Source organism: Leopardus geoffroyi, chromosome C1 (assembly GCF_018350155.1).
Source record: "Leopardus geoffroyi isolate Oge1 chromosome C1, O.geoffroyi_Oge1_pat1.0, whole genome shotgun sequence".
Classification (NCBI taxonomy): Eukaryota; Metazoa; Chordata; class Mammalia; order Carnivora; family Felidae; genus Leopardus; species Leopardus geoffroyi.
In genome coordinates this window covers 15,130,644-15,151,000 of record NC_059328.1, presented here as the reverse complement: position 1 = coordinate 15,151,000, position 20,357 = coordinate 15,130,644, and the positions used below count along the sequence as shown (strand labels likewise).

General features: G+C 52.9%; 1 protein-coding gene across 5 annotated transcripts in view; it reads left to right on the top strand.

The window, feature by feature from the left end:
* The window catches only part of KIF17 (kinesin family member 17), a 47,985-nt gene that overhangs the window by 16,270 nt on the left and 11,358 nt on the right, over positions 1-20,357 (top strand). For 3 of the 5 annotated variants that reach the window (XM_045475927.1, XM_045475926.1, XM_045475930.1), the window contains 7 exons: positions 3,691-3,800; positions 7,620-7,767; positions 9,054-9,607; positions 10,605-10,691; positions 11,074-11,172; positions 11,802-12,013; positions 13,575-13,806. In XM_045475927.1, the coding sequence (XP_045331883.1) occupies positions 3,691-3,800; positions 7,620-7,767; positions 9,054-9,607; positions 10,605-10,691; positions 11,074-11,172; positions 11,802-12,013; positions 13,575-13,806 (1,442 nt within the window). The remainder of the gene's footprint in view (positions 1-3,690; positions 3,801-7,619; positions 7,768-9,053; positions 9,608-10,604; positions 10,692-11,073; positions 11,173-11,801; positions 12,014-13,574; positions 13,807-20,357) is intronic. The other 2 variants (XM_045475928.1, XM_045475929.1) reach the window with 2 other exon arrangements.

Genomic DNA, 20,357 nt, shown 5'->3' with positions numbered 1-20,357 from the left:
CATAGCTTTTTGAAAAAAAATTTTTTTAATGTTTATTTATTTTTGAGGGAGAGAGACAGACAGAGTGTGAGCAGGGGAGGGGCAGAGAGAGAGAGGGAGACACAGAATCCAAAGCAGGTTCCAGGCTCCGAGCTGTTAGCACAGAGCTCCATGCAGGGCTCGAACCCACGAACCGCGAGATCATGACCTGAGCCAAAGTTGGAAGTTTAAGCGACTGAGCCACCCAGGCGCCCCACATAGCTTTTGAACAGTTAGAGCCCTGGTGTGATAGCCGGACGGTGTCTGCTCACTGACGGACTCGGGAAGAGGTCCGTCTGGCCTGTTCTGTCAGCTGAAGGCTCTGTTGCCTGCTCCCGCCTCCAGGCTGCACATCCACCATCCCACCTGTCTCCCGCCTGTCTCTGTGGCAGCATCGTGATGCTGTGCTGCTTAGCAGCCGGGTGACTCACTCCCCCATGTCCCACCCCCTCTCCCACTTAGGCACCTTGTGATTGCAGCTCTCACACCCAGGTGTTTGGCTGTCATCTGGCAAGTAGAAATCTGTACCTCCAGCACAGGCCTTGCGGGGTCCTTGCAAACTCCAGGGTTTTGTTTACCTGAGGATCCCTTGGGGAAGGGAGCACGAAAGAGCCTGAGTCCATCTGTTCATTCATCATCTCCCCACCCACCTTCCTTCTGTCCGTCCATTCTACATACCCGTTCATCCACTCATCCATCTAACCATCCATCCGTCCATATACCTACCCAGCCAGCCACTCATCCATCCACCCATCTACCCATCCACTCATCTATTCATCCATCTATCCATCCATCCATCCATCCACCCACCCACCCACCCAGCCATCTACCCATCCACTTACCTATCTACCCATTTGTCCATCCTTCCATCCATCCATCCATCCATCCATCCATCCATCCATCCACCCATTTACTCATTCATCTACCTACCCTTCCATCTACTTACCCACCCTCCCACCCCACTCCATTATTTATCCATCTACCCACTTAACCATCTACTCAACAACCATCCGTTTAATCCGCCCATCCATCAATGCATTCTGTCTACCTGTTCCATCCATCCTACCATCCATACACCCACCTGCTGGTTCATTCCATGCTGTCATCCATTCTTTTTATCTGTGCTTCCACTCATCCCCCCACCCATCCATTCAAAGCTCATTGAGCACCCTCCTGTGTATGGACCTGTGCCTCGGCAGTTCCCATCAGCCATGGCTCTCAGCCCTGTGGTTCCTGGCCTGTTTCTGTCTTCAGCCAAACTTGAAACACTTGTGTCTTTCCCCAGCCCTGGTTGCTCTTCCTTGCACCTAGCGTGGGCAGGCCCTGAGCCCTGACACAATGAGCCTGCCCTCGTCGTCCTCCTGTCCTCCTAGTTGTTCAGTCGGGGGATCCTGCCTCAGGCAGGCCTCCGGTGTCAGCTCACTTAGCCAACCCCCTCCCTCCTCCTTTTTATTTTTAATGTTTGTTTTATTTTTGAGAGAGGAGGAGGGGTAGAGGGGGGGAGAGAGAAAATCCCAAGCGGGCTGTACGCGGAGAGCAGTGAGCCCAATGTGGGGCTCTAACTCATGAACCACAAGGTATGACCTGAGCCAAAGTCAGATGCTCAACCAACTGAGTCACCCAGACGCCCCATCCCCTCCCTCCTCCTTGAAACCCCTGGTTCCTGGATGCCCTGTGACCGGTGCCCCTCCTCCCTCTACTGCTGCTCGTCAGTGCTCCCCTCTCCCTACCCCCCTGCAGGCTCACTAGGGTCGGTCCTCCATTGTCACCTCTCTCCATGCTCATTCCCACGGTGGCTTTAACTGCCACCTCTGTGCCCCTGGCTCACATGTGGCCGTTCAACTTGGCCGTGGGACTTGTGTTGAGGTCTTAATTCATAAAGGGGACTGAGTGGGAGCTTGGAGAGGTCGGTGTTACTCATGATGGAGAGACGGGGAACACCACATGGGGCCACAGGGGGAGCACCGGTGTTGGTCAGGAGCCAGGGAGGAGCAAGGGGATCCAGTGCAGAGCTGGATTTGGAGCCGTCACTGGCGTTTCTGTGGGGAAGGCGGGGCGGGAGCAACCGCGTAGTGGCTGTTTTGAATAGTTCCGGGGCGCCCAGTGGCTCAGTCAGTTAAGTGTCCAACTTCAGCTCAGGTCATGGTCTTGCATTCATGAGTTTGAGCCCCGTGTCGGGCTCTGTGCTGACAGCTCAGAGCCCGGAGCCTGCTTCGGATTCTGTGCCTCCCTCTCTCTCTGCCCCTCCTCAGCTCACACTTTGTCTCTCAAAAATAAACATTAAAAAATTATAAAAAAATGAATAATTCCCGTGGGTTGGGGCTCAGGGGCAGTCCCTGCACATCTAGTCCTGGCCCTCAGGGGTTTAGGGCAGGGGGAGCCCGGCTGGGACTGCGAGATAGAAGGGGGGTGTGGTGTGGACTTGGCGGTGCTTGGTTGGCACGTGAAAGGTGGGCTAATAACGACTGGCAGGTTGTTGACTCTAGGAATTAGCTGGCCCCGCGAGGGGCCGTCTCTCCCTGGCTGGCAAGTCCCCCATGATGTCAAATGTCACAAAGTACAGAATATGTAAAAAAACCAAAAAACCAAAACACAACCAATTGCTACACAGTGGCCTCTGAATTCCGGACTTGAATAGCTAGCTGTTCAGTGTCATCACTCAGGTGATGACAACACTCCCCTTCCGAGTGTTCAAGCCAGAAACCCTGGGGTCGCCCTTGGTTTCTCGTTTTCCCTCCAACCTGCATCCGATCCAGCAGTAGAGCTGGTTTCTACCTTTAAGATATGTCTAGAATCTGTCCACTGCTGTCCCCTGAGTCGCTAACGTCTCCTACCCGAATTACTGCAAAGCACACCCACACCCCGGCAGGTATCCCGGAGTCTGCCCTTATGCCCCTCCGTGCATCCCCACACAGCAGCCTGGGAGGTCCTGTTCAAACGCAAGTCCTTTTATTGCCCTGCACAAACCCTCGGCGGCCCGTTTACCCGAGTCAAAGCCAAAGCCCTCAGCGCAGCTTCCAACGACCCCACGATCCACCCCGTTCCCTCTTGACCTCCTCATCACCCATTCTGTCCCTTCCTTGCTCCACTCCAGCCACACTGGCTTCCTGGCCGTTTCTGGAACAGTCCAGGCTCTCATCTGCTACAGGACCTTTGCACTCACTGCTCCCTTCTGTCTGGAAAGCTCTTCCCCAAGATCTCTGCCTACTTCTCTCTACCACTTCCTTCAGGTCACTGCCTTTGCCTTACCTTGTCTGAGAGGTCCTCCCGAGCACGCTGTTTAAATTGTAACCCTTCCCCTTGGATCTTACTCCTGAGCACCCTCCCTGCTTTCTTTCTCTTTCTAGAACGCATCCCCTTGTACCGTGCTGGCATTTTGCTTGTTTATTTTATGTGCCTTCTGTCTCCAATAGAAAACCCAATGTGGGTGTGGAGTTCCGTCTGTTTTGTTCAATGCCGTTTCCCCAGTGCCTAGAACATGCAGGTGCTTAAGAAATATTTGTTGAATGACTGAGTAAATTAGCATTTTGTGTAGAGACGTGCTTCAAATAAATTCAATACTGTGAAGTCCGTTTTAAATAAGCATTTAGTTGTCTATTTGTGGATTTCTGCTTAGTTCCTGCAAACTGTGTGCACCTTGGTCCCAGCCCTCGTTTTCCATCTGTCTCCCAGCCCTGCTGTCCAGTCAGGTACCCCTAAACCCTGTCCAGATCGAGGAGAAGCTGGTGCCCCCATCTGTGATCCAGCCTGACACAGAGGCCGAGAAGCAGCTGATTCGGGAGGTGAGCCACTGGGCAGGTGGGAGAATGGCTGGCAGGTGGGGCCATCTTGGAGCTCAGAGAGGTGCCATGACTTGTCCAAGGTCATGTCGCTAAGGAGAGTCAGGGCTGCGATGTCAGCTCGGGGCCTGACTCCAGAGTGCAGTCCATTCCAGGTCAGGGCCTGTATGGGGAGAGCAGGGAGGGGGGTGGGGGGGCCTGCAGGAGTCTCTCCTCAGTACCCCAGGAGGAGGTGACTCTGGGTTGCTGGGAGTGGAGAAGGCCTTCCAGGTGGTGGCAATGGGCTGTCCCCAGGTGCGCGGTGGGGGGAGGCCAGAGTGGAAGGGAGTTGGGCCCCTCTGCAGGTGCCAATGAGCCAGGGGCTGAGAGCTGGGCAGTCCGGGTGGGCAGTGGGGAGCCCCCAGGCACTCATTTGACCAGTGGATATGTGGGGAGCTGGCCTCTCCAAAAAAGCTGTCACCTAGGGGCACCTGGGTCGTGCTCCCACATGTGCGCCTTCCAGCATCTCTGGGAACCAGCAGGGCAGGTAATAATAATCCACTGACGTACAGGTGTCGAGCCGATCCCTAGAGGGGGACTTACACAGCCAGACTCGGCAAAGCTTCCTAACTTCCTGTTGAGGCTCTGTCCTGACTGTAGGCCCTGCTGGTTTCCGGAGATTCCTGCCAGTTGAGGGCCCCATTCAGAGACCTCAGCGTGGGGATGGGACATTGGCTCTTTCCCGGTAGAGGCCGGGCAGGGACAGCTCTTCAGGGATGGAGGTCTGGACGCCTCTGCCTCTCGGCTGTAACCTCAGGTGGGATCAGCCCTGGGGCCCCTGGGAGCCCCAGCGGGGCTGTGGGGGCCTGGGGCCCAGCCTCTGGGGGGCAGATCGGGTAAGGCCTGGGAGTCTGAGTCCTCTGGGCTAGAGGACTGGGAGAAATCCACCCGAGTCCCCAAGGGCTGCCCATGGCAGGCAGAGGCTTTTACTCCTCGGGGAAAGGCCCAGTTGTGACCCCCGACGGACTTTGTCCTGGCCCCTGTGAAGGTTCTGGTTGCTCAGGGCTCATTGCCCTTCCTCTGCTGGCCTGGAGGCTCCTGGTGGGGATGTCAGGTCATCTCTGGAGTTCCGGGCCCAGCTCCTGGGGTGGTGCGGGTCGCTGGCCTCCTCCTCGTGGTATAACCCAGTGGATGCTCCATCAGAGCACTGAGGCCTGAGGCCACCACCAAGGTTTTTTTCAGGCTCTGGTGTGTCTTCTCTGAGCCCCGCTTGGAGGAAGGGCTGAGGGTGTCTGTCTCCTCTCCCCTTCCTGCCCATTTCACTTATGACTCGTATTTATTGAGCACCTACTGTGTGCCTGCAACTGTGCTTTTCTTTCCATTCCAGAGCTAGTCAGGATGTTCAAGATAAGGGGGGTGGCCCCTGTGTGGGGCGGCGAGGGTACCGGGCCAGGGATGGGCCCAGCCACGAGCTGGTGATGTGACTCTGTGGGCTCAGTCTCCCGGCTGCACCAGGAAAGTGGGCGGGGGCGGGGAGGGGTTTGGACCAGAGGAGTCCCAGCCTCCGACCAGCTTTTACCTTCTACAAGTGCAGTTCTCGGTGGGCTCTGTGACCTCGGGCAGGTTGTTCCAGCTCTCTGAGCCTGTGTCCTCGTCTCTAGAAACGGTGCAACAGCAGCTTTCCTGCTGCTGTGAGAGGGGGAGCCGAGGGGCTTCTTCTCGCCATTGGGCTGTGGAACAGGCACGAGGCAGGATTTGGGGGGCTGGGTTTGCCCTCCAGCCCCCAACCCAATCATCAGCAGGCATTGAGCCCCTGCCGGTGCCGGGCCCTGTAGCTGGAGGTGTGCGTGGGGCCACGGAAAAACGTACCGAGTCCTGGAGTTCTGAGTGCTGGAGGGAACAGGGCATATGTTCTGTGACTGCAGAGGCCTCACACCGAGAGGGAAGTCTGCGGTGCAGGAGGGAGGTGGGGATTGAAAGAGCAAAGTCACCGAGTGGGCGGCTTGGCTTCGGATGGACGCGCCATCTGGAGATGACAGGAAGCTGTGGGCTGGGAAGCGAGGGCATGCTTCCGTGTTCTCAAGAGAGGAAGGGGTGGAGGGCTGCCGCCGTCAGAGAGCGGAAGGACCCAGAAGGGGCATCAGGCCACCTCATCAGTCCTCTGTGGTTCGGGGTCACACATTTACAACTGGGACTAGAAGTTGGTACTGCCGTATGTGTGCCTGTGCGTGCCCGCACGTGCACACGTGTGCTCGTGCATGTAGACGTGTGTGCGTGTATGTGCGCGTGTGTGTAGGCATGGGTGTGTGGGCGTGTGCACGCGTGTGCACACATACACCTGCATCTCCAGCCAGGGGTTACCAGTGTGTAGGTGTGACCAGGCTGGGGCCTGGGTTTCACTGGGGCCAGGGCCGTGCTGGGAGGGAGCCGTGCAGGGGGCTGGGCGAGGGAGCCAGGGGTGCTTGCCGAGGACCGAGTCTCACGTGGGGCCCGGGGGGAAGCTGGGGGCAAGGGCAGGGGACACTGAGAAAGCGGACGGGGTGTAGGAGGTCTCCTCGTGGCCACCCCGCCAGAGAGCTGCGTGGTTCTGGGCAGGCCGTGGAACCTCCCTGGGCCTCCAGAACCCTGTGTGCTGCCCTGAGGCTCAAACGCGTCTCAGATGTGGCATAGAACACGCAGTCACGGTTTAATGATCCTCTGTCCCCTTCTGTCCCTCCTCCCCGAGAGCCCACGTCATAGTGTCTGTACTGTTGTAGAATTCTGTGCTTGTTCTGTGATTCTGGAAGGGTCCTGGCCAGGTGGGCACGGCACAGGAGCTCTCTCTCCCCTAGTGGCTCCGTGACACCCAAGGTCATGTACTGTCATTAGCTCATAACCCCCAGCCCTGCCTGTGGGAGACGTGTATCAGCAGCTGAGTAGTCTGGTTACCGGCCAGCAGTCTGTTCCATGCACTTGCTGGTTCAAGGGTTAGCCACCGAGCCCCTCCTCTGTGCTAGGCGCTGAGGGGAGAGTGCTTGCTGTGTGGCAGGGGAGCTGGACGATAAACCTGTACTCGACTAAATGGAGAGAACCACGGGAAGCTCATGACCCATGCCAAGAAGAAATCAGTGAAGTGACAGGGTGGTCAGGGAGGGCCTCTGGGAGGAGGTGTTACTGAGTTGAGGTCTGAAGGAAAGCTTGCTGGGGGTGGGGGAGCAAGGGCAAAGGCCGTGAGGCAGGAAGGATGTGGGGCTGGGGCTGTCTAGGAATGGACAGTGGCCCGTGTGCCCAATGTGGCAAAAATGAGGTCTAGTCAAGGGGCAGATGGCCCAGATCACTGGGGACTGGGGTCAAATGGAGAAACTTTTGTCCTCTAACATAGGAAGCCATTGAAACCTGGCCTAACAGACGGGAATGAGGGTGCCATGTGGAGAAAGTTTTGGGGCAGGGGCAAGAGTGGAGGAGGGGGATGGGCTGGGAGGCTCTTTGGACCAGAGCTGACGGTGACAGCAAAGAAGGAGGGAGAAGCAGAGAAATAAAAATGTATTTCGTGCTCGACAGCCTGAGAGCTATTTGGCTAAAACGTATTTATTGACCTGCACAGGCCTTCATGATATATTGCTTTGTGAAAAGATAGATTACAGCCAAATCTTAGATAATTAGCCTGTTAAAAGTGGAGAGTGAAGTTCAGAAGGGTTTTCACCAGCCAGTAATCACCCCCGGGTCGTGTAGGCCATTTTAACTCCGTTCTTGTGGTTTATCGGTATTTCCTGGGCTGTTTGAATGACAGAAACACGGAAGGCTGCGTTTTGACCCCCTGATGTGACGCGGCACCCCCCCCCCCAAATCGCCCCCCACTCCCAGGAGTACGAGGAGCGCCTGGCCCGGCTGAGGGCCGACTACGAGGCGGAGCAGGAGTCCAGGGCCCGGCTGGAGGAGGACATCACTGCCATGCGCAACTCGTATGACGTGAAGCTGTCCGCGCTGGAGGAAAACCTGCGAAAGGAGACAGGTGGGTGGCCAGCTGGCTCCCCTCCCCATTTTACTAACTGACATTTGTAGAGCAATTTCTACACACCACAGCCCAGCCAGGTAGGAACCACAATTATCCTCGCTTTGTAGGTGAGGAAACTGAGGCACAGAGAGGGTAAGTAAATTGTCCGTGGTTACACAGCTGGTAAAGTGGCATCAGGATTGGAACCCAGGCAGTGTTCTCACCCACGCAGTGTTGCATCTGTGACGCCTTGGCCTCAGGCTGGGTTGACTTATCACCCGTGTTTCACGGGTGAGTTCCTTCCCCCGGTTTCTGTATTTTTCTAGTCTCCTCTCCCTTTTGAGCCTATCTGTTATCCTAGCAAACACACCCCAAAATAAGGGCTCCGTGACTAGTGAGAACTTGCGCCTTGCTAAAGATTTTCGTTGTCTTTTTGACATTCTAGAATGTTCCACCCTACCACTAGCATTCAAATACCTGTGCCACCAGGCAACTCAGACCTCCTAGGACGCCCCCAAATACTGTAAGATCCTTCTTGTATTGATGACAATATTGGCCAATCGTGGGGACCATTTATGGGGCATTACTGGGTGCCAGGTGCCCCCTCAGTGAGTTAGGATGCACTGAATCCTCACATTGCCAGGGTGCAAACTGAGGCTTGGGGAGCATCAGGACACAGCGACAGAGGAGTGGGTGGGTGTAGTGCCCGTGGGCTGGGAGCACTGAGGAGGCCTGTGTGACTGCAGTCTCACGCAGGCTGGCAGACCCAGAGGAGAGGGGAAGGGCAGGTTCTAGCATTTTCTGTCCTTCAGAGCGCTCCTCCAGTCCGCTTTGAACATTAGGCTTCTGAGTGATTTTATTTGCTCTACCCTTCATCCACAGTGTTCACTGAACTCCCACGGGTCTAGTGTATCCTGTGGACAAGAGCCCTGAGCCGGGTGCCCCTGCAGGGGCCCCTCGGGGTCTCGTGTGTGAAGTCTGCTCGCCGATCAGGAGCTCTCAGCAATAGACCCACAGGGCAGTCACCTTATGTGATAAGAGCGGTTCCAAGGCAGGGTGGTAAGAGCCCAGCACCTAGTGGCTGGGGAGGTCAGAGAATGGACAGCTCATGGTGCCAGTCAGGGAAGACTTCCTGGAAGAGGTGAAGGAAATGGGGTGTGAGTTCTGATAGAGATGGGAGGCCAGGATTTGGGGGCCCGGGAGGCTCTGTTAAGCCTGTCCCTTAGAGATGGTGTACGTGGGCCAGCTCCCAGGGGGCCCCTCATCCTACTCTGGAAGAAACTACAGGGAGTCTCCATTTGCAGAGGCTGTCCTGAAGGCGGGGGTCCTCAAGGCCCAGGGCACGTCCAGGGCTGAGTTTGCCAACATGTCTGAGGACTCACCCACGTTCCACTACGAGACGGCCGTGAAACCCGAGGTCTACTCCCTGCCGCGCACTCTGCCCGGCGAGCACGTCTCCAGGACTGAGATTTCTCCCAGCTTCGAGGAGCTGCCCGAGGCGGAGACCTCCAAGTCTGACATGTCTCTGGGGTCTGACAAGTCTTTCGCACTCGAGGAAACCTCCGTGTCCGAGGCCTTCCTGGGGCCTCGGGAGCCCTCCGACCTGGAGTTCTTCATGCCCAAGGTGGAGGCCAAGGGCAGATGTTCCCCAGACGAGTATCTCAGCCAGGAGGCCGCGGGGCCCCTGCTGCAGGAGGGGTGCGTCCCCGAGGAAGAGGAACCACAGCGGATCGCCCTGGAGCTGTTACCAGGCCTGCACGACCCATTTGCCGAGGTGGAAGCCAAGCTGGCCAGGCTGTCCTCCGCCGTGGTGGCAGCCGAGGTGCCCCTGGCAGACGTACCCAAGGTCCCCGCACAGGTAGCTGATGTCACCCAGGCTCCCGGGCAGAAACTCAGCGGGCAGAGCTCAGCTGGGGGCACACAGGTCTCTGGGCACGGGCAGATGTCTAACCTCCGGGGCCCTGGCCCCCCACTGCCACCTCTGCAGTGGCTCTGGCTTGGTGGCGGCTCGTGGGCACCGGTGTTCAGGGGTCCAGGAAGGGAGAAGCTCTGTCTCATGCTCTGTAAGCCGGTAGGGGAGGAGGGAGGGAGGCAGGAGGCTTTGCCAGGTGGGCGCCCGTTGTGCTGAGGGAGGGACACCTATTTGGGGGATTTGCTGAGTTGCCATGGTTACGCTGTTTCCAGGCCCAAAGGAGCTGGAGGAGGCCTTGGCCGCCCTCGTGCTCAGGCAGGCTGGGGTCTGTGGGAAGGCAGCTGCCGTTCAGGGACCCCCTGGGGATCTGGTGGGGCCACTCTTCCATCCTGTCCCCTTTCCACCCGCTGTGATGTTTTAGATTCCTTTCCTCTTCTCCCCCTTTTGGTCTTTTTCCTTTCCTTTGTTCTTTTCCTTTTCCTTTCCTTTCCTTTCCTTGCCTGCATGTGCATGTACATGCGTGTGCACGTGTGCGTGTGTGTGTGTAAAGAGCGCAGGCCTTTGAGTCAGACAGACCTGGGTTAAATCCCGGCCCTACCGCTCACTTAGTTGTGTGGCCTTGGGCAGTCACCTTTCTGGGCCTTGGTTTCCCCTTCTGTAAAATGGGGATGCTGACGCGTGTTTCACCCGAAGTATTGCAAGCAGGGAGCACAGGGGAGCATACTCCCTCCCCGTTTCTCTCTTCCCTGTTCTCTCATCTCCTCGCCCCTGCTCCCCACCCATCCCCTCAGCGGTGACAGGCAGGAGGAGCTGGTGGCTTGATGAGGCCTGGAGCTGGGGGTGTGGGGCACTGAAGGGGAGGTCAGGGAGCTGAGGTTGATTCTGGCCCACTGTCCCTCCGCCCCCCCCCCACTCCCCCCGCCACTCCCCATCCTCCTGCAAGCACCCCTCCCTGACGGATCTGCTGGGGCCTGGGCATGGTGACATTAGGTCTGAAGCTGAGACAGCTGACTACCTCCTGTTCAAGACTGTGAGTTCCCCGCTGGGCTGACCCTCAGGTGGGGGAAGGAATCCCAGGAGCCTGGGTCTTCCTGTGACACTCTGGGCCTCAGTGTCCTCAACCACAAAACAGGGACAATGACCCCAGCCCTCCCCCAGCTTATCAGGGATGGCCTGTTGCAAAGCGGTGTACAAATGGAGGAACCGTCCTATCTCTTATTATTGATGTGGTTAAGAGGCCACTGCTTAGCAGCTTTCTGACTCTCCTTGGCCTCAGAAGCCCATCTAGAGCACAGAGGCCCAGTGTGTGCTGAGGGCAGGGGCGTGGGTCCCCCAGGCACTGGCAGGGACTGCCCGGGTCCCGTTTTGAACACTGCTGCTCTCAGACCCCACCCTTTTCTCTTCTGCTTAAGGAAGCACAAAAGGCCACAGGGAGTGAGGGGAAGGCTTTAAGTCTGCCCACATGTGTGGAGAGAGAAAACTATCTGCCAGCCTCTGGACAGGATCACTGGGTAGGAGCTGGCACACTTCAGGTTCTCAGTAGATGGGACACGGGGTGGCTAGGGGAGCCCTGGCTGTAAGGTGACATTGAGATGGGACCCGAGCAGGAGGAAGGGGCCAGAGCAGAGCATCAAGCCAGGGGGGATGGCCTGTGCCAAAGTCCTGTGGCTGGGAACATCTCGACTTTCTCAGCAATGGGAAAATGAGGCCAGAGAAGCAGCAGGGTGAAGGGTGGAGAGAGGCGGGGCGGGGGGGGGGGGAGGGGGGAGGCAGGAAGAGGCACTGGAGGCCTGAAGGCTATGGAAGCAGGATTTAACTGCAAACGCACTGCGAATCTGTAAAAGGTTCTCTTCGGGAAAGGGCTGGGATTGGTACATATTTGGAGAAAACTGCCTGGCTGCCGTGGAGAGCCTGGGTCTTCAGGGGCAGAAGAGCAAAACTGTTTCGGGGTGTTGGAAGAAATGGTGGCAGTAGGAACCCAACTGGGCGCATTTTTGTACAACTGGGTGCCTCCAAACCAGAAACGATCCATCCCAGATCGCGAGGGACCCAGACGCCGCCATCTGGGATTGAGGCCGCTGTGAGCCGGTGTCCAGGGGCCGGCTTCTCTGCCTCCACTTTGGTTTCTCTTTGCGCTCAGGAGGTTGGCCAGGGTCCAGAAATGGCCGAGGAGGTGGTGTCGGCAGCAGAGCCTGGCGTAGGGGCCGAGGCTGAGGCCTGGGGGGCCTTGGAGGCTCAGCCTCAGCCCTCGCTGGTCATGACGAGCGTGAGAAGGGACAGTGGGGGCATGGAGGTGGCGGTGCTGACCGACGACCTGCTGCCCGCCGTGGACCAGCAGCAGGTGCTTGCCCGGTAAGTGCTGGTGCTTGGGGCTGGCGGGACCCCGTGGCGGAGCAGGACGGAGCTATGTCCTGGGCATGGGGGCGGGGGTGCCCAGAGAGTCTTCACTGAGCCCCCATCCAGATCCCCTCCTGACGGAGGCCGGACACGCCCCGATCCTCTGTCCAGGAGCAGAGGGGCAGGGATGGTGCTGATCAGCGGGGCGGGCAGGGCTCTGCTCGGGGAGCCGCACGGGCGCCACCAGACTCCATCAGGCACCTGCTCCAGGAGGAAGGGAGGGGACTGTTGTCTGCCTGGCATCCGCAGGGCCTGGCTATCAGGTTTCAGGAATCCCAGGGCAGGATGATGCAGGCTTTCCTCAGCTCCCAGCCTGCCTCCAGTGCCCTCCCGATGTCACACCTAGGACTGGCCACCCCAAACACCCTCAGCCGCTGCCGCCTGGGGAGCTGGGCTTTCTTCCCTCCGTGCAAATCACTTAACATTTCCGAGCCTTGGTTCTCACTTCTGTGAATGTGAATAATGTCAGGCCCACCTCTGTGACAAAGTCAGCACCATGGTCAGGGGCTCAGCCTCCTCCTAGTGGTGGCAAACTCCATCCCACAGGCCACACACAGTTCAGACGTGAACTGAGCAGCAACTACGTGCCGGGCACCAGGCGCAAGGAAGAACGAGCTGCTGACTTGGCTTTCAAGGGGCTCACGGTCCAGGGGGAGGCAGATACCCAGGCCCAGGGAGGGCCAGCTTCTGTAGCAAAGAAAAGCAAGTGGTTGTGCAGTCGCCTGCCTTGGTTCCCGTCCGCCTCCACCACTACCTCCCACTACCACCTGGGGCCAACTTTAAGCCTCCCTGTGCCTCGGCTTCTTGAGAAGCTCGTCACGAGGGTCCAAGGAGACACTGCCTGCAGAGACCCAGCTTTGGGCACCAAGGGAACACTCAGCACATGTGACGGTGTTCAGGGTGTGGTCTGGAGGATGGTCAGGGAAGGCTTCTTCTGTTTCTTCGAGTAGTTTTGCTCAGCTACACCTGAGTGAGGTTTGCAGGACAGATGCCTCAGGGTGGCCTTTGGGATACAGGGCACAGCCCCAGGCAGCACGAAAGTGCAGCGCAGGGGACAGCCTGGCTGTTTGGAGGACAAGCAGCGAGTGACGCTGGAGTGAGCTGGTTGGGGGGCCGCAGAGGGAGATGATGAAGCGCCTGCCCAGATGCACTGAATGTTGTTCCCATCTCAGAGCTACTCTAATCGTGCAGGTCGCCGGGGCGCACGGCTGCGAGCCTGCTGTACTGGGGGAAAACCATGGGCCCTGGGAGGCCCCTGGCGGGTGGCGGGTGGGTTGGCTCTGGATCCGCAGGGAGATTCTCGTCCGTCCTGTCGTGCAGTTGAGCGCACGGGCTTGGACTTGGGCAGATCTGCTTGGACCCCTGGTTCCGACCCTGGCCAGAGGCTTGGCCTCTCTGAACCTGTGTCCATCTGTGCGATGGGTTGTTGCATGGACTCTGAGATGTCCCGCTGGACAGCAAGGGCGCGGCAATGGCCAGATACTGTCACGTGTGCTTTCTTCTCTGTGCCCGGCAGTTTGCAGCTGTTGGAGCAGCAGGTGGTCGGCGGGGAGCAGGCCAAGAACAAGGACCTGAAGGAGAGGCACAAGCGGAGGAAGCGGTATGCGGACGAGCGCAAAAGGCAGCTGGTGGCAGCCTTGCAGAACTCGGATGAGGACGGCGGGGACTGGGTGCTGCTCAACGTCTACGACTCCATCCAGGAGGAGGTGCGCGCCAAGAGCAAGCTGCTGGAGAAGATCCAGAGGAAGGTGAGGCCCCAGCCCTGCCCGCCCCACCCCGCCCGCGGTGTTCATAGTTCCGGGCCTGCCGTGGAAGCAGTCACAGCGACAGACGTGTCTGTGCTGGGAGGGCGTGTATGACACAGAGCACAGCAGAGAAACCAGCAGGACAGTGCCAGCCGGTGGGAGTGCCGTGAAGAGAATACTAGGGGAGAGTGGCTTTATTTTTATTTTTTCATTTTTTAAAGGTTTTATTTATTTATTTGCTTATTTATTTTTATTTTTTAATTTAATTTTTTTAAAATTTACAACCCAAATTAGTTAGCATATACTGCAACAATGATTTCAGGAGTAGATTCCTTAGTGCCCCTTAGCCATTTAGCCCATCCCCCCCCACACCCCCTCCAGTAACCCTCAGTTTGTTCTCCATATTTATGAGCCTCTTCTGTTTTGTCCCCCTCCCTGTTTTTATATTCTTTTTGTTTCCCTTCCTTGCGTTCATCTATTTTGTCTCTTAAAGTCCTCATATGAGTGAAGTCATATGATACTTGTCTTTCTCTGACTGACTAATTTCACTTAGCACGATACCCTCCAGTTCCATCCACGTGGTTGCAAATGGCAACTTTTCATTCTTTTTGATTGCCGAGTAATACTCCATTGTGTATATATACCACATTTTCTTTATCCATTCATCCATCGATGGACATTTGGGCTCTTTCCATACTTTGGCTATTGTTGATAGTGTTGCTATAAACACGGGGGTACATATGTCCCTTCAAAAGAGCACACCTGTATCCCTTGGATAAATGCCTAGTAGTGCAATTGCTGGGTCGTAGGGTAGTTCTATTTTTAGTTTTTTGAGGAACCTCCATACTGTTTTCCAGCGTGGCTGCACCAGCTTGCATTGCCACCAACAATGCAAAAGAGATCCTCTCTCCCCACATCCTCGCCAACATCTGTTGTTGCCTGGGTTGTTCATGTTAGCCATTCTGACAGGTGTGAGGTGGTTTCTCATTGTGGTTTTGATTCGTATTTCCCTGATGATGAGTGATGTTGAGCATTTTTTCATGTGTCGGTTGGCCATCTGGATGTCTTCTTTGGAGAAGTGTCTATTCATGTCTTTTGCCCATTTCTTCACTGGATTATTTGGTTTTGGGGTGTTGAGCTTGATAAGTTCTTTATAGATTTTGGATACTAACCCCTTATCTGATATGTCATTTGCAAACATCTTCTCCCATTCCGTCGTTTGCCTTTTAGCTTTGCTGATTGTTTCCTTCGCCGTGCAGAAGCTTTTTATTTTGATGAGGTCCCAGTAGTTCATTTTTGCTTTTGTCTCCCTTGCCTCTGGAGACCTGTTGAGTAAGAAGTTGCTGCGGCCAAGATCAAAGACGTTTTTGCCTGCTTTCTCCTCGAGGATTTTGATGGCTTCCTGTCTTACGTTTAGGTCTTTCATCCATTTTGAGTTTATTTTTGTGTCTGGTGTAAGAAAGTGGTCCAGGTTCATTCTTCTGCATGTCGCTGTCCAGTTTTCCCAGCACCACTTGCTGAAGGGACTGTCTTTACTCCATTGGCTCTTTTTTCCTGTTTTGTCAAAGACTAGCTGGCTATACACTTGTGGGTCCATTTCTGGGTTCTCTATTCTGTTCCACTGATCTGAGTGTTTGTTCTTGTGCCAGTACCATACTGTCTTGATGATTACAGCTTTGTAGTATAGCTTGAAGTCCGGGATTGTGATGCCTCCTGCTTTGGTTTTCTTTTTCAAGATTGCTTTGGCTATTTGGGGCTTTTTCTGGTTCCATACAAATTTTTGGATTATTTGTTCTAGCTTTGTGAAGAATGCTGGTGTTATTTTGATAGGGATTGCATCGAATATGTAGATTGCTTTGGGTAGTATCAACATTTAAAAAAATTTTTTAACATTTATTCATCTTTGAGACAGAGAGAGAGAGAGCGTGAGTGGGGGAGGAGCAGAGAGAGAGGGAGACACAGAATCTGAAGCAGGCTCCAGGCTCTGAGCTGTCAGCACAGAGTTCAGTGCGGGACCTGAACTCACTGGCTGTGAGATCATGACCTGAGCGGAAGTCGGAAGCCGGATGCTTAACCGACTGAGCCACCCAGGCGCCTCCCCACCTTCTTTTTTTTAAGGGTAGTATAGACATTTTAACAATATTTGTTCTTCCTATCCAGGAGGATGGAATCTTTTTCCATTTTCTGTGTCTTCTTCAATTTCTTTCATAAGCTTTCTATAGTTTTCAGTGTATAGATTTTTCACCTCTTTGGTTAGATTTATCCCTAGGTATTTTATGGTTTTTGGTGCAATTGTAAACGGGATCGGTTACTTGATTTCTCTTTTTGTCGCTTCATTGTTGATGTATAGGAATGCACCCGATTTCTGTGCATTGATTTTATATCCTGCAACTTTGCCGAATTCATGAATCAATTCAAGCAGTTTTTTGGTGGAATCTTTAGGGTTTTCCATATAGAGTATCATGTCATCTGCGAAGAGTGAAAGTTTGACTTCCTCCTGGCCAATTTGGATGCCTTTATTTCTTTGTGTTGTCTGATTGCAGAGGCTAAGACTTCCAATACTATGTTGGATAACAGTGGCGAGAGTGGACATCTCTGTCTTCTTCCTGACCTTGGGGGGAAAGCTCTCAGTTTTTCCCCATTGAGGATGATATTAGCGTTGGGTCTTTCATCTACGGCTTTTATGATCTCAAGGTATGATCCTTCTATCCCTACTTTCTTGAGGATTTTTATCAAGAAAGGATGCTATATCTTGTCAAATGCTTTCTCTGCATCTATTGAGAGGATCATATGGTTCTTGTCCTTTCTTTTATTGATGTGATGAATCACATTAATTGTTTTGCAGATATTGAACCAGCCCTGTGTCCCAGGCGTACACCCCACTTGGTCGTGGTGAATAATTTTTTTTAATGTATTCTTGGATCCGGTTGGCTAATATCTTGTTGAGGATTTTTGCATCCATGTTCATCAGGGAAATTGGTCTATAGTTCTTTTTCGTGGAGTCTCTGTCTGGCTTTGGAATCAAGGTAATGCTGGCTTCATAGAATGAAGTTGGAAGTTTCCCTTCCTTTTCTATTTTTTGGAACAGCTTCAAGAGAATAGGTGTTAACTCTTCCTTGAATGTTTGGTAGAATTCCCCTGGAAAGCCATCTGGCCCTGGACTCTTGTTTTTTGGAAGATTTTTTATTGTGAATTTGATTTCCTTACTGGTTATGGGTCTGTTCAAATTTTCTATTTCTTCCTGTTTCAGTTTTGGTAGTGTATATGTTTCTAGGAATTTGTCCATTTCTTCCAGATTGCCCATTTTATTGGCATATAATTGCTCATAATATTCTCTTATTATTGTTTTTATTTGTGCTGTGTTGGTTGTGATCTCTCCTGTTTCATTCTTGATTTTATTTATTTGGGTCCTTTCCTTTTTCTTTTTGATCAGACTGGCTAGTGGTTTATCAATTTTGTTAATTCTTTCAAAGAGCCAACTTCTCGTTTCATTGATCTGTTCTATTGTTTTTTTGGTTTCGATAGCATTAATTTCTGCTGTAATCTTTATTATTTCCTGTCTTCTGCTGGTTTTGGTTTATTTGCTGTTCTTTTTCTAGCTCGTTAAGGCGTAAGGTTAGGTTGTGTATCTGAGATCTTTCTTCCTTCTTTAGGAAGGCCTGGATTGCTATATACTTTCCTCTTATGACCGCCTTTGCTGCGTCCCAGAAGTTTTGAGTTGTGGTGTTATCATTTTCATTGGCTTCCATATACTTTTTAATTTCCTCTTTAACTTCATTCATTAGTAGGATGTTCTTCAGTCTCCAAGTATTTGTTACCTTTTCAATTTTTTTGTTGTGGTTGATTTCAAATTTCATAGCATTATGGTCTGAAAATATGCATGGTATGATCTCGACCTTTTTGTGCTTGCTGAGGGCTGATTTGTCTCCCAGTATGTGGTCTATTCTGGAGAACGTTCCATGTGCACTGGAGAAGAATGTATATTCTGCTGCTTTAGGATGAAATGTTCTGAACATATCTGTTAAGTCCATCTGGTCCAGTGTGTCATTCAAAGCCATTGTTTCCTTGTTGATTTTCTGCTTAGATGATCTGTCCATTGCTGTGAGTGGGGTGTTGAAGTGCCCTACTATTATGGTATTACTATTGATGAGTTTATGTTTGTGATTAATTGATTTATATATTTGGGTGCTTTCACATTTGGCGCATAAATGTTCTCAGTTGGTAGGTCTTCTTGGTCTATAGACCCCTTGATTATGATATAATGCCCTTCTGCATCTCTTGACACAGTCTTTATTTTAAAGTCTGGATTGTCTGATAGAAGTATGGCTACTCCGGCTTTCTTTTGTTGACCATTAGCATGATAGATGGTTCTCCATCCCCTGACTTTCAATCTGAAGGTGTCTTTAGGTCTAAAGTGGGTCTCTTGTAAACAGCATATAGATGGATCTTGTTTTCTTATCCATTCTGTTACCCTATATCTTTTGATGGGAGCATTGAGTCCATTGACGTTTAGAGTGAGTACTAAAAGATATGAATTTATTGCCATTGTGATGCTTGTAGAGTTGGAGTTTCTGGTGGTGTTCTCTGGTCCTTTCTAATCTTTGTTGCTTTTGGTATTTATTTATTTATTTATTTATTTACCTATTTATTTATATTTTCATCTTTTCTCCCCTCAGAGAGTCCCCCTTAAAATTTCTTGCGGGGCTGGTTTAGTGGTCACAAACTCCTTTAATTTTTGTTTGCCTGGGAAACTTTTTATCTCTCCTTCTATGTTGAGTGACAGCCTTGCTGGATAAAGAATTCTTGGCTGCATGTTTTTCTGATTCAGCGCATTGAATATATCCTGCCCCTCCTTTCTGGCTGGCCAAGTTTCTGTGGAGGTCTGCTGCAAAAAGGTTTTTTATTTATTTTAAGACACAGAGAGAGAGCAAGGGAAGGAGGGGCAGAGAGAGAGGCAGAGAGAGAATCCCAAGCAGGCTCCGGATTTTCAGCACAGAGCCCAATGCAGGGCTCGAACTCACAAACCGTGAGATCATGACCTGAGCCGAAACCAAGAGTCGGACGCTTAACTAACCGAGCCACCCACACGCTCCTTTTTCTTTTCGTTTTGATTGAAGTATAAACATACAAATCACAAATGTGCGACATAATTCATTTCCGCAAAGTGAATGCGCCCATGAACCCAGCACCCTCACCAAGGAACTGAGCATTAGGAGAACCCCAGAAGTTCCTGGGGCCACCTTGGGTGGGGGGCAGGGAGGTTCTCACGGAGGCGGTGACTTCTGAGGTGGGACCTGAGCATTAAGAAAGGCCGGGCCCTGCCGTATGTCGTGACCTGAAGGAAGAAGCTTCCAGGCCGAGAGAGGGGCCAGTGCCGAGAATGTCAGTGGCTCCAGGAGCAGAAAGGACGTGAATGGACTGAGCGCAGGGAGTGAGGACAAGACAGAGGAGGACGAGTTGGCACCTGCTTCCCTCGGAGCACCCTCGGGCGCCCTGGGCCCCATCACGTCCCCCTCGGCTAACCCTCGTCCTCACCCTCACCACCAACCGAAGGATCTCGCCAAAGTGGAAGCTGATGCTTTTCTCTTTGAACCTCTGTAGTTTTTAAATTTTCTTGGCTATTTTCATGCTTTTTCTTTTTCTTTTTTTTTTTAAGTTTATTTATTTATTTTGAGAGAGAGAGAGAGAGGGAGGGAGGGAGGGAGGGAGAGGGAGAGAGAGACAGAGACAGAGAGAGAGAGAGAGAGAGAGAGAGAGAAAGAGAATCCCAAGCAGGCTCCACACTGTCAGCGCAGAACCCCATGAGGGGCTTGAACTCATGAACCGTGAAATCGTCAGCTGAGCTGAAGGGGGACCCTTAATTGACTGAGCCACCCAGGCGCCCCTCATGGTTTTTCTCAATACCCTTTTTATGTTTTCAGCCAAATCTGTTCTTCCCAGGATATCTTGTAATTTTTCTTTAATTTTTAAATTTTTTAAATTCTTTCTGGAGTTTGGTTAATGTCTCATTTTACGTCTTCTTCACTTTTTCATCCATTTCCACTTTTAAGTGTTTGGATTGCTGACTTGAAATTTCCCTATGTGAATTTAAGGAGATTTTGTGCACGTTGGGATGCTGGGTTACACTCTGGTTCTGCGTGCTTGTGCTCTGGGGGGGGATTTTCTTCTTCTGAAATGCTTTGATTTTCATTTTCTGTTTCTCATAGTAACTTTGATCAGCTGCCTCTGCTCTTTTCTGTTTATTTCGCAATGTCTTGTGTTTTCTGCACTTTGGGTACCAGCTGGAAGCAGAGGTGAAGGTTTGGGCTGCTGGCTAGGTTTGCTCAGTCGATAGCACACTCTTCTGTTCGTATGGTGAAGTGCGGTGTTAAATACACGCCGTCCCCTATTGCTGCGGTGGCTGGCATATCCCCACAAAGAGAGTTGCTTAAAAGAACACAAATTTATTATCTCGCAGTTCATGGGTCAGGATCCAGCTCCCGCATGGCTGGTTCTTCTGCTTAGAATTCCACAAGGCTGAAACCAAGGTGTTGACAGGGTCAGTTTCCTTCTGG